This window comes from Silene latifolia, chromosome 9 (assembly GCF_048544455.1).
Source record: "Silene latifolia isolate original U9 population chromosome 9, ASM4854445v1, whole genome shotgun sequence".
NCBI lineage: Eukaryota > Viridiplantae > Streptophyta > Magnoliopsida > Caryophyllales > Caryophyllaceae > Silene > Silene latifolia.
The window spans coordinates 170,788,877-170,803,480 of record NC_133534.1 but is presented as its reverse complement, the minus strand read 5'-3'; the positions used below and the strand labels follow the sequence as shown (position 1 = coordinate 170,803,480).

The 14,604-nt window shown below is 39.8% G+C and overlaps 1 protein-coding gene across 1 annotated transcript in view; it reads right to left on the bottom strand.

Moving 5' to 3' along the window:
* Positions 1-890: 890 nt before the first annotated feature.
* The window catches only part of LOC141601884 (uncharacterized), an 85,776-nt gene continuing 72,062 nt past the window's right edge, over positions 891-14,604 (bottom strand). Inside the window, exons 3-4 of the mRNA XM_074422194.1 lie at positions 2,397-2,627; positions 891-904 (exon numbers count right to left, since the gene is read on the bottom strand). Of these exons, the coding sequence (XP_074278295.1) occupies positions 891-904; positions 2,397-2,627 (245 nt within the window). The remainder of the gene's footprint in view (positions 905-2,396; positions 2,628-14,604) is intronic.

Below are 14,604 nucleotides of genomic sequence, written 5' to 3'. Positions count from 1 at the left end.
AAAGAACGAGGCAATCCGACACTCCTAGCCTTGGGATTTGTTAACAATGCGAAGAACACGAACTACGTAACTTCTCTTTTTGTCAAAAAGGTTTTTAGAAAGGTTAACAGTTATTAAGAATAGTGACGGCCACCCTTTTATATTAACTTTGCATCATTAACAAAACCCGGCTAATCAACCCGTAAAACACACTTGCTCGATCGAGTGACCCTTACTCGATTGAGTCCCCAACTTACTCGATCGAGTACCCTATAGGCAGTGTACTATTTTGCGCAAAAAACTACTTACTCGACAGAGTAAGCCCCACTCGATAGAGTACCCATAGACACATAAAACCGTAGTATTACAGCATAGCTTCCCTAGCCCCTAGACTAAGGGAATTTAGCTACTCATATTAAATTGTAAACTATAAACTATGTTGAATTAAATGCTAAACATGATTATAGAAATGATATAAACTAAATGATAAAACATAAAATATGAGATTAAACTATGTGGTATAATAAAAGTACTAATGATAAAACTATGTGATAACTAAATGGAAATGTAAACGAGATAAACAAGAATTAGAATTACCGAAATAAGGAATTAGAACTTGAATTGAAAAGAAGAATAAAGAGAACCAAATGCTTGAATAACTTAGAACCAAATGTTTAACATCAACTAAAAGCTAAACAATATTGAAATTAAAGATGAAAACTAAGAGAGAATTTTGCTTAAGGCTAGAGAGTGAAATAGTGTATGAAATGCGTAAGGAAGGATATCCCTAATGACGGATTTAGGCCCCTATTTATAAGAAAATAGGGGCATAACGTATGAATACAAGAGAGAGTCAACCCTGATCGGGGTTGTCAGCCCTTGCTTGTCCCCAAGCACGAAACCATATCCCATCAATTGCAATATCCTAAAATAAGTTAAGCATAATGATTCAAAACTCGAAACAAAATGGGCATAAGGAATAATGCAAAAACATGGATGAGATTTACACGACGGCGTAGCATGGAAGACTTTGAATGAAGCTTTAAGCTCTTGCATGATCTTTTGACTAATGGACTCTCGCGATACACTCAAACTCATTTATATGTGAAAGGACATTTCGTGTGAAATAACTCACCTATTATCGACTCATGAGAATGTACCCACAATCTAATATGGTAAACATTTCAAAATTACAAGCCAAAAGCAATCATATGCAAGCATGAAAAAGAAGCCAAAAGGGTAAGAAGAAGGCAATATGTAATGGGTAAGAAAGGGGAACAAATGAATTATGGATTGTGGAGCTAATGTCAAGCTAGCAACAACCAAATGTAATGATGCTCAATCCCAATTCTAATCCCAAATTATAATACAAATCATAAGTAAACTCTCCAAAATATGTGAATAATGCATGAGAGTTTCTCACATCAACCTCTTCTTCTCTTTTCTTTTCAAATCATACTTCTTCTTTTTTTCTTTCATGCTTTTCCATTTCTTTTTTCATTTTTTCCTTTCTTATTTTTTTTTTCATTTCAATTCTTCATTTTTCCTTCATTGTTTTCTTTTTCTTTCTCATTTCTTTTTTGAGCATTAAGACCAAGCTCACATGATATTCCAAACTTTGAACCAAATCCCAAATGAGCACCCAAACAAAACTAAACAAAGCTACTAGCTCAACAAGGTAGGCAAATTATAATGTAGCTAGGGATGAATGATTGTAAAGCGGTCAAAAAGGCAAATTTAATCATGTGAATGGCTCCAAAATGCTATAACATATGAATGCATGCTTATAAAGAGATGAAATGAAGACCATACTTGTTCGTTTTGATGAAACACACATCATAAGGAGACACTTACACTCACCTAAGAGAGACCAGATATGGATGCGTCGGTCTAACGAGGTTCTACCTTACCTATTTTGTAGCTCGCCAATAGTCAAGATCAAGCCTATTTGGTTCATTTTCCATCTCCCACCTACTATGTCAAGACATCCCCATGTAGCAATTATCCCATCATAAAAGAGTAAATCATTAGCTATAAGCTATCATTAGGATAAGCAAGAGGGAAAGTAGGCCAAAAGCAAGAAAAAACACACAAATTTCTCTCAAATTTTTCTACATGCAAACTACACTACAATGCAAATGCAATCTCCCCCTAAGCTAAACACAACATTGTCCTCAATGTGCCAACAATTAAATTACCCAACTAAACCATAAAAATGGCTCAAAGCACATAAACAATAAGGACAAGAGGTCATATTTAATGGGTTGCGAAAAATAAACTAAAATACAAAGCAAATAAAACTTACTAGACTAGCTAGCCTCCCCCCAAGCTAGTATATATACGGGGGACTCTTCATTCATCATTCATCTAAGAAAAGGGCCAAAAGTTGAACCCCTTCCTTCCTTTATTCTTCTTACCACTTCCACTTCCGGATGCTTCACCTTGTTGATCACTTTCACTAGAATCATCCTCTTGGAGAGGAGTGACATACTCACCAATGTTTTGGCCACTACCAAGACCATCACCATAGCTACTATAACCACCATACCCACCATAGCCACCATTCCCTCCATTTCCTCCATGTAATGCCTCAACTCCATAGTCCGAACCACAAAAATCCGGACCGGGAGCATATGTAGTAAAAGTACCTACATCATTGTTAGGATGGGAAGAGGAGGAGGAAATCCACCCGGGGGATAAGTATAAAATGAAGGGTGTGACCCCTCGGGTTGGATTACTCCTTGCCTAGCAAAATGATCATATATGGGATAATGGAATGCAAGCCTAATTTATCATTTTGGGATACTACACAAATTAAGACTTTCTAGCACTTTCAACTTGTACGGGAGAAGAGGCTTCTTTCCAAAAACGTCGTCTTCTCCTAAAGGTTTTCTCGGGCTCGAAATCCAGTGAAAGCAAATCTCCACTACGAGATGACTTGGGCATAAGACAACAATCTCTAAAAAATGATAAGTAACGGTATCAAGGAACAAGTGTTCCTTAAGACAAAATAAAACAAGATAAAAGTAAACAAATCAATACGCAATAAAACCGTGCTCCCTGGCAACGACGCCAAAATTTGATAGGCTATCGCACACCTATGCAAAGATAATTACCCTAGACACAAATTAATTAATTAATGTAGTAGTAGGGGTCGAACACAAAGAGACGGGAATTGCGTTATGAACTACTATGGAAAGATTTCTATCAAGGTCGATTACGTTTGGTTTGGTTTGTTGGTTGGTTTGATGATTAGTAAATATAAAGGTGTAAACTATATGATAAAAGGAGTCTAGGGGAGTCGGGTCACACATGCAAAGGTAAATATATGTTCATGTTAAACTCGGTAAAAATAACATTGTCAATTGTTTAGGCTTAGAGACACCCATCTTACGATATTAGTGTCAACCATAGACCGGGTCCTAGAGAAACTCTCGTTTATGACTAGGTCATCCTACTACAAATGCTTAGTCTAATCCGATTCCGTGCCTCTCGACTTATAGAAGGAATTAACAAACTTAATCTACGATTACGGCCAATAACCAAAGATTAAACGTTGTAGTGCAAACATGTGATAGAAATAATTAGACAATATTGTATCAACCTAATTTATCATTTTACATATTTGATTTTGCATGGCTTCCCTAGCCTCTAGACTAAGGGAATTTAGCTACTCATATTGAATTGTAAACTATAAACTATGTTGAATGAAATGCTAAACATGATTATAGAAATGATATAAACTAAATGATAAAACATAAAATATAAGATTAAACTATGTAATATAATAATGTACTAATGATGAAACTATGTGATAACTAGGTGGAAATGTAAACTAGATAAAAAAGAATTAGAATTACCGAAATAAGGAATTAGAACTTAAATTGCAAAGAAGAATAAAGGAGAACCAAATGCTTGAATAACTTAGAACCAAATGTTTAACATCAACTAAAAGCTTAACAATATTGAAACTAAAGATGAAAACTAAGAGAGAATTTTGCTTAAGGCTAGAGAGTGAAATAGTGTATGAAATGCGTAGGGAAGGATATCCCTAATGATAGATTAAGGCCCCTATTTTCCTATTTATAAGAAAATAGGGGCATAACGTAAGAATTCAAGAGAGGGTCAACCCCGATCGGGGTTGCCAGCCCCGATCGGGGTTGCCAGCCCCGATCGGGGACGTGGTTCTCATTTTTTGTGGCGTCTATTTTGTTTATACGGGTAAACAAAAAAATCATTCTATCAACTACCTTCATTGCCTGACGGTACTACTACTCCTCTTTTTTCCATTGTTTTTCTTCACTTTCTTCACTAAAATCACAAGGGAACATCAATTCCTTCATCATTTTGCAAGATTCATTCATCCTTTAACATCATCAAGTAAGTTTTCTTCCCTTTTCTCTTTAATTTCATCCATTCTAATCAATTTCATCATATTTATCAAGCCCTAACTCAAATTGTGGTAAATTGATTTTGTGCTTATTTGTACAAGAAATTGATAGTTGATTGCTCTATTCATGTTTATAGGATAAATTAGGTAACTAATTTGTTCTATTATGCCTATTTGGATGGATTTTGGTTTGCTTTAAGATTAATTTTTGTCTTAGATTTCAGAAAAATGGCACCAAGAAGACCTCCTACCCAAGGTTCTTCTAAGAGGAGAAGAAATGATGCGGAATCCTCCCGGGCTGCGGAGGATGTGCAAATGGAAGAGGTCTCAGAATGGCAAGATCCGGATTTTCCCGGAGTAATTTTTAATTGTCAAAAGCAATATGACAATTGGGTCATCCTAAGAAGCAAAGGTACTTTTACTACATATGCTCCCGGTCCGGATTTTTGTGGTTCGGATATGGAGTTGAGGCATTACATGGAGGGTATGGTGGTTATAGTAGCTATGGTGATGGTCTTGGTAGTGACCAAAACATTGGTGAGTATGTCACTCCTCTCCAAGAGGATGATTCTAGTGGAAGTGGTCAACAAGGTGAAGCATCCGGAATTGGAAGTGGTAAGAAGAAGAAAGGAAGGAAGGGGTTCAACTTTTGGCCCTTTTCTTAGATGAATGATGAAGGAAGAGTCCCCCGTATACATACTAGCTTGGGGGGAGGCTAGCTAGTCTAGTAAGTTTTATTTGCTTTGCATTTTAGTTTATTTTTTGCAACCCATTAAATATGACCTCTTGTCCTTCTTGTTTATGTGCTTTGAGCCATTTTTATGGTTTAGTTGGGTAATTTAATTGTTGGCACATTGAGGGCAATGTTGTGTTTAGTTTGGGGGGAGATTGCATTTGCATGTAGTGTAGTTTGCATATAGAAAATTTAAAAATTTTGAGAGAAATTTGTGTGTTTTTGCTTGCTTTTGGCCTACTTTTCCTCTTGCTTATCCTAATGATAGCTTATAGCTAATGATTTACTCTTTTATGATGGGATAATTGATACATGGGGATGTCTGGATATAGTAGGTGGGAGATGGAAAATGAACTGAATAGGCTTGATCTTGACTATTAGCGAGCTACAAAATAGGTAAGGTAGAACCTCCTTAGACCGACGCATCCATATCCGGTCTCTCTTAGGTGACTGTAGGTGTCTCCTTATGATGTGTGTTACATCAAAACGCATAAGTATGGTCTTCATTTCATCTCTTTATAAGCATGTATTCATATGTTATAGCATTTTGGAGCCATTCACATGATTAAATTTGCCTTTTCAACCACTTCACAAACATTTATCCCTAGCTACATTATAATTTGCCTACCTTGTTGAGCTAGTAGCTTTATTTAGTTTTGTTTGGGTGCTCATTTGGGATTTGGTTCAAAGTTTGGAATATCATGTGAGCTTGGTCTTAATGCTCAAGAAACAAATGAAAAAGAAAAAGAAAAAATGAAAGCAAAAAATTGAAGAATTGAAATGAAAAAAAAAAATAAGAAAGGAAAAAATGGAAAAAGAAATGGAAAAGCATGAAAGAAAAAAAAAAGAAGTATGATTTGAAAAGAAAAGAGAAGAGGAGGTTGATGTGAGAAACTCTCATGCATTATTCACATATTTTGGAGAGTTTACTTATGATTTGTATTGTAATTTGGGATTAGAATGGGGATTGAGCATCCTTACTGTAACACCCTCATTTATTCAGAAGTCTTTAGCAAGACATTCCCAAATAAATAGGAGTGTTGCCATCTCGGTTTCCCGAGGTAGTGAATAACAAAGTAGAACAAATCAGAGTACTTTAGATAAAATTTAGCGAATTACATGTTTATTACAAATTAACCAAACTAAACTCAATATAAAATTAATTACAACTTACAGCGGAAATAAATAAAGTGATTAATAAACTAAATGATCTAGACTTCTAGGTAGACTGGCTGAGTCCTCACGCATCCCCATGAGCTTCCAAGTTAGCTAATCTTAAGTACATGTCAAGTCTGCTCCCCAGTTACAGTTCATCACAGGTGTTCACGAATACACTGTCAACCACGAGGTTGAGTAGGGACTAAACAAACAACATGATTAACAGCATAACTAAAGACAACAGTGTTAACACAATAATAATAAATCCAGCTCAGTCAATATAATCACAGATTATGGTTACACCCATAACATTCTTCCATCCATATTATACTCCAATCACATCCACTTCTCCCAAACTCCGTCTTAACGCTTCCTCAGCTCCGAATGTGCACATCTTCCTAGTAGTGAGCCTACTAGAGAAGAGACTCTGAGGGGCGGCCGGTGATCAACTGACACCACAAGGACTATCGGTTTCTCAGACCGGTCCTTTCGAATAATAACCAAGGACTAGCGGTGTATCGGTCCCTTCAAATAATAACCAAGGACTAGCGGTATATCGGTCCCTTCAAATAATAACCAAGGACTAGCGGTATATCGGTCCCTTCAAATAAATAACTCACAAGGACTAGGAGTTCGGTCCCTTCAATCAAAATACAATAATCACCAGTACTCATAAACAATCCAACTCCATGTCCTTAATTCCACATCCGTAATCTCAATCACATTATATAATTCAACCACATATGTAAAACAATTAACAATCACATAAATATAAGCTGAGTAGGATAATCCCTACCTGAGACGGTCGCAAATCCAATTAGTAAAGCGGAATCAAATAACACCCTTTAACCAAATCAGAGCCTACTGTAATATCGGTCCTTTTAGGGACCCGTTGACTGACGTTGTCCGACCTTAGTGACATGTATTAGTCTTTAAGGAAACCTTACGAGCGATGACTTGAGACGTAGCAAGCTTTGGGCGTGTGGTACTCGATCTAGTCGAGGTCACTCGATCTAGTAGCCTTGAGGCTCGATCGAGTAAGTTAGTTACTCGATCGAGTAGCGTCTTTACAGCGAGGATTTATATATCGTGTTTTGAGAAACCGCAAATCATTTCCGCCTCCTTCCTCCAAACCTAGATGTCGCCTCTTCTCTTTCCCTTCACCATAACCTCTTCCATTGGAGCCTTTGAGGATGCTTGTGCCTTGGGGATAGATTGCTTGAGTTGGGTAGCGATCTTGACATCGATATGCTATGCGTAGGTATGTCATCGTCGTCATCTTTGTCGTTGTTGTTTCTTGTAGTGTTGTGGTGATAGTAATAGGTGTTTGTACTATTTGTATAGCGGTATTGCTTGCTTGGTTGATGTCATGTGATTGAACGAGGATCTCTGCGGTTGGCTAAAGGTAGGTTCGCCTACTCAGTTTCTGTCGGTTGTCTAGTGTGTCGTTTGTTATGTTGATTGTGGCGTCAGTATGATTGGATTGATTGTGGTATTAGTTGGTGTGATTGTGATTATTGTATAGCTGTCTGTGGTCTTCGGGGCGAGTCACTTGCGGGAGTGGCATCACGCCCTTGATTCGCCCTCTTTGGAACCCGCCACAGGAGGGGGTATGCACATTAATGGTCATGGGTTTATCGCTCGGTATGACGAGCGGGGATTTGGTGGGTACGGCTGTGGTCCCCCACTGGCAGGGCTGGTCTAGTGGACAGTCAGTGACGGTAATTGGTTGGAGTAGTTGTGGCTGGTGTGTGTGCTTGGTTGCGTCTGTAGTATGTTGGTTGTTGATGTTTTGTCTTACTTTAGTTACTGACCTTGTGTGGTTTGTCTTCTTGTTGTTTCTGTTGTGTCTGCCGTGATCCTTTATGGTGAGTAGTCGGTCTTACAGGTGATGTCTTGGAAGTTAGCTGGAGTCTTGGCAGGGATGGGTCTTTCACAAGTTACGTCAAAGATAGTTCACATAAGGATGTTGAGTTGTACCTTTTGTATCAGTAGTTTTGGTTTAATGACTTGTAATAAATTATAAATGTCCTTTTATCGACTTTTGATAATTGTTTTCCTCGGGGAACCGAGATGGTAACGCCTTTATATGCTAGGGAAGGTCTTGTTAAAGCTCCTTGGTATATGGGGGTGTTACAAAGTGGTATCAGAGCGACGATTTTGGAACCTTTAACAAATGAGCCTAATGAATGTAGTAAGTCTAATAAAATGAACCTGGTATATGTATTTTGGGAGCCCCAGCTGATGCTAGATTTTGGATGAGTAGGCGCCCTCATTTCAAAATCATGGCCCCATTATGCTTAAGCCAGTCACTAGTTAAGGGGATATCGAGTCGGGAATTATGTGCTTAGAGTGTGTATGATAGAGATGTTGTAGCGGAGTCTTTATGGATGCTAAATGTGTATGGATGTTATTGGAACTGTGAAAATATATAGCTGGGTAGTAATGGAAGTGGTGACGTGTTTGCAATATGAGATGATGTACATGGTGTGGTGATGGCAATGTTCGCTCCAAATAGCTGGTGTTAGTGGTTAATATAAAGAACTTGCGAGTCTTGTGTGTGGTAATAATAATAATTAGCAAGTTTCGAGTTGTCGTAATGTGTATCAAAATAGTAATTGTACTGGATGTGATAGGTGTATGAATGAATGCTTCCGCAGTATGACGATTGTATTAAGTAAACTGTTTAATAATTGTTGTATTAAGGTTAGGTTATTAATATGCTTGGCTGATAGAGAATAGTGGAATGTTAGCTGTATGATTAGAGTGATGTGCTTAAAAGTTATTTTGTTATGGTTGTAATTGTATGCTTATAAACAAAAGGAACATGTTTAGAATATGCATGAGAAAGCTGAAAGTTTAATCATATGGTTGCGAAGTGGTCGTCATGGAATAAAAATGAAGAGTTGAATGAAGTAATGTATTGGTTAGATTGATACGTTATACTTATGTAGTAGTGATATGATGTGAATAAATACATTAACCAGTGCCGATATTCGAATTCATTTTTAGAATCGACACGCGTTGCCGTTTTGCAGGAATCTCTAGTTAATCTTATATATATTTCCGACCATGTATCTAGCCTTGCTTGACCGAGTACTAGTGCCTACTAGACCGAGTAGACCTCATTCGATCTAGTTAGAAAGCTATTACGTCGAGAAAGTTAGAATTTCCTGCGAAAACTCGACCGAGTAGCTCCAACTCGATCGAGTGGAGGCCACTCGATCGAGTAAGTGCTACAGTACCCGGGGAATTGCGGGTTCATATACCCTTTTCTTTTGTTCTTTCTTCTTATTCTTTCTTCTATTTCGCAAACCCTAATTCATAATCTCTCTCAAAACCCTTTGATTCTTGTTGGTTTGGTGCTTGGATTTGGTGATTTCTTTGCTTAATTCGTTCCTTCTTACTTGCTAATCAGTTAAGGTATGAATGTTTATCCTATTTTGGTGTTTTTAATTAGTTAGAAACATATAGGATGTTGGAAATTGTTGGAAAATCGATTTATATGAATTAAATCTTGCCTTTAATTGTTGCAATATGATCTAGATGCCTTCCTTTGATGATTATTGTTGATAGTTATGCAAAAATCGAATCAAAATAGGGGTTTATATGACTCGAATTTTCTAGGGTTTGGAAATTTGGATTGATTTTTGGTTGTCTTTTGTGTGTAAAAGGATGAAAATTGGGTAATCTATGTCATATATATCATGTTTAGGGTTGATTTTTGTGATTTTCACTTAAAAATTTGTCTTGAAACTCCGTCTTAAAAGTGCCCCAAACTGAAATTCGTCTCATGTTGTTGTGAAATTGGTTTATATATGAAGATGTTTTGAAGGTTTGAGTCCTAAAAGTAGTAGTGGTTATGTTAATGCATGCTAGATATGTCAAAATTTTTACAGTTGTAGACACCGTCTGATGACTAGAATTGAGAATTTTACTTGTAATTTTGGATTGTTGGTGATGGTGTGTACCTAGTTGCTTCTTTCTATGATCATACATGAGTTGCCTTGTATGTTTTTCATATATATGTGGTTGTATATTTAAGTTATATATTGAAACATATGCCGAGACCAACAGTGGGAACCCGACAGAGCAAGAGAGGGAGGGCTTCTGAACCCGAGGTAGGAGAGGGGAGTGGACCGGTAGTTCCGGCTGTACCCGAATACCCGTCTGTAGTCTTTGTGGATTTCGCACAGAGGAAGAGGTTTGTGGCTTTGCAGAGCCGAAAGATGAGACCCACCCGTTGTATAGACACGACCCTTCTGACTGACTTGGGGATTGAGACCGACGTTAGGCATATTTTCGAGACCTTGGGGATGACTGGGTTGTATCACCTCCGTAAGCACTCATATGCCTTTTTTACTCTTGAGTTCATGAGCTCGTTTAAATACGAGGCGGTGGAACAAACTGTGGAGTTCCGCCTCATGAACACCAGCTTTGTCTTGACCATGGACCTATTTGCTTCTCACCTTGGCCTTGCTAAACCCGCCAAGGGAGCTCTTCGGGACATACCATCGGAGTGTGGGGTTAGTAGTCTTATGCCTTGTCACTGGGAAACCAGCTCCTACTTCAAGTAACATGTTGATTAATGATGTCAAACATGTCACTTTGAAGATCTTCCTTCGTGCTTTGACATGTCTTCTTTACGAGAGAAACGATGTGAGTACGTTTAACTCACATGCGTTGATGTTGTTGATGGTGTACCTTAACCCCGAGCGGTCTCAGAGAGTAACCTTTAGTGCCCCTGCCATGGTGTGTGCCAGTTTAGCGCTCAGGGCTTCTTCCGACACCCGCTTCCTGAGTTGTGCGGCTATTGCCACTCGGTTGGCAGAGAGACTGACATCCTTTGAGGCTTCCTCGGCCTATACTCCTTTGACCCCCACAGTGCCTACCTTGGACCGCGACTATTTCCTCGACCAGAAATAGTTGAGAACCTTGGGGGATGGTAGTTTGGCATTGAGGGTGTGGGGTATGAGTTGGATGCGGATACCAGCCCCGGAGCACCTCCCAGTGACAGAGCCTTTACCCGCGGCAGTGGTATCTGCCGAATCTGACGAGGATGAGGAGGGGGAGGGGCGTCCTGCGAGGCAGACGTACCTCATTGACCCAAAGATTCTTCAGGTTATGCCCGAGCCAAGGAAAGGGGAGAATGTGGGAGCGGAGGAGGACCGACCTAGAGTGGGGAGGGGGCCACGTCGAGTGCGGGAGAGGATGGCTGAGACTCAGCCAGAGCAGCCAGAGCAGCCAGCGCCACCACAGTATCAGTTCCCTGGTTACCCTCCCTTTTATAGCCCGGAGATGCGTGAGAGCTACCTTGCCAAGAGAGTGTCTTCCACTTTGACACTCCGGAACCTATATGAGATGACTCATGTTCAGGGTATAGGGACCACGGGACCTCAGCCGGTTTGGTGGAGGGGAGTCGGGGACATCAGTGGGGTTTTCCACTCTTTCGGTGTGGACATATCAACTTGGGGAGAGTCTCAGTCGTACCCCTATGGTGGTTTGACCACTTGATACGTGAGAGCAGATGCTGGAGCTGGTGGTGATGCGGGTCTTGGTGCGTCGGGAGCAAGCACTTCGGGTGGCGGTGGTGATGAGGATGCAGTGATGGATGAGTAGCAGCAGGAGTGATGATGCTCCATTTCCTTCTTTTATGTTCGTAGTTTATGATGGATATTACTTTGTTTTGGTTGATACTCTTTAGAACTTGGTTTGTATCGGTGGCCATAAGGCAGTACTTGCGTATTTCTGGACTTGTTTTACAGGATTTGTGGGTCGGGTTAGCGTCCCGACTTGTATTCATGTGATTATATATCTTGTGTTTGGAGTTCTGGGCACCTATTTGACTTGTGGCAACTCGATCGAGTGCCCCTCACTCGATTGAGTAGCTGCAGGTGTGTCAATTGGAGGGGTATTCTGATCTCGGGCTACTCGATCGAGTAGTTAATGGACTCGATCGAGTAGAGCCAACTCGATTGAGTGCCTGACCAACTCGATCGAGTGTCACTATTACAGGCACATTTCAAGATTTAAATTGTTTGAATGCTCATATTTTTGGATGTTTCTATATTACTCATGGTTGTTGGTGGGTAGTAACATGTTGTAGCTTCACGGTTGGTCATGTTTTAGCTTGTGGTTGAGTTATGAGTGAAATTTTGTGCGATATAGGTGCGTCGGGACAATAAGACATATTGTTGCGGGAACTTGGCATGCAAGTGATGTTTTTTAAGTTTATATTTGCATATATATCTCTATGTTTTGCGAGTAATGGTTACGTAATGTCAAGAGAGTGTTGTTTCTGTCATGGGTCGGATATGGATTTTGATCACTTTACGCAGTTTTAACGGTATTTGTGTTACCTTGTAATCTTCATGCGGGTACCATCTGTCGTGGTTTAATCGAATACTATGTTTATAATATTCTCACTCGTTCAGTATGGTTGTATAATATAATTATTGGGCTGCTGCTAGTTTGTCACAATGTATAAAACCGTGATGTCGTCCGTAATTTCAGTGGTTTACATTTGTATGAGTTGTAATCACGTAATGTCCGTTAGTAAGTAATGATCATGTAAATCAATGTTGTTTTGGTGGCTTATGCGTAATGTCAAGTAGTGTCGTTTGTGTCAGTCTGAGGGACAGGGAAGTGGCTTGATGGTGAACTTCAGGGATGAAGTTCCTTTTAAGAGGGGAAGTGTAATGTCGCAAAAGAAAAATGATGTAATTATAACAATGTTAAGGTATTTTGTGGTATTTTAAAGTATGTGAATAATTGCTTCAATAGTTTCATATATGTGTTTTGGTAGCTCCATAGTGGTTGTAGTACATTTGAGTAAGGATTTATAATAATAGTTAAATGATATAGCATGTTGTATACTTTATTTCGGTAATATTCGCTATGATGACTTGAGACTTCAATGATTTTAGCGGAATGGTATGGTAAGGTTAGGATAATCGAGTATAATGAAATGTGTATTATGGTGAACTTGTGAGAAATCTGTTGGGTTATGTGTTTTGTAAGTGGCAATTGTTGACCGGTGATGAATGAGAGTATGGTCTCGTAGTTGTGTCGATGCATGTCTGAGTAATTCAATATAGCAGTATAAGTGATAGTTGAGTTGAGCGTGTCGGTGCATGGTATGCGTTCAGTAATTCAAAAAGGAAGTTAGTAGTTCGTTGAGGTCTGAGTGTGTGACGTGTGTCAGGTGGTTGACGATGATGATGTTTGATAGAAATACGTAGTGGGATAATATTTCTAAACGATTTTGTTGACCTGTGTCGGGTAGACAGTGGTGTCGACCTTGGTTTCTTGCCGTGTGGTTCGGGGGAGGATGAGTCGAACTTCGGGGACGAAGTTCTTTTTAAGGAGGGAAGACTATAATACCCGTCCTTTTAGGGGACCCGTTGACTAACGTTGACCGACCTTAGTGACATGTATTAGTCTTTAAGGAAACCTTACGAGCGATGACTTGAGACGTAGCAAGATTTGGGTGTGTGGTACTCGATCTAGTCGAGGTCACTCGATCAAGTAGCCTTGAGGCTCGATAGAGTAGGGGCCACTCGATCGAGTAAGTTAGTTACTCGATCGAGTAGCGTCTTTACAGCGAGGATTTATATATCGTGTTTTGAGAAACCGCAAATCATTTCCGCTTCCTTCCTTCAAACCAAGATGTCGCCTCTTTTCTTTCCCTTCACCATAACCTCTTCCTTTGGAGCCTTTGAGGATGCTTGTGCCTTGGGGATAGGTTGCTTGAGTTGGGTAGCGGTCTTGACGTCGATATGCTATGCGTAGGTATGTCATCATCGTCATCTTTGTCGTTGTTGTTTCTTGTAGTGTTGTGGTGGTAGTAATAGATGTTTGTACTGTTTTTATAGGGGTATTGCTTGCTTGGTTGATTTCATGTGATTGAACGAGGAATCACTGCGGTTGGCTAAAGGTAGGTTCGCCTACTCAGTTTCTGTCGGGTGTCTAGTGTGCCGTTTGTTATGTTGATTGTGGCGTCAGTATGATTGGATTGATTGTGGTATTGGTTGGTGTGATTGTGATTATTGTATAGCTGTCTGTGGTCTTCGGGGCGCGTCCCTGGCTGAGTGGAGTCACTTGCGGGAGTGGCTTCACGCCCTTGATTCACCCTCTGTGGAACCCGCCACAGGAGGGGATGTGCACATTAATGGTCATGGGTTTATCGCTCGGTATGATGAGCGGGGATTTGGTGGGTACGGCTGCGGTCCCCCACTAGCAGGGCTGGTCCAGTGGACAGTCGGTGACGATGATTGGTTAGAGTAGTTGTGGCTGGTGTGTGTGCTTGGATGCGTCTGTAGTATGTTGGTTGTTGATGTTGTGT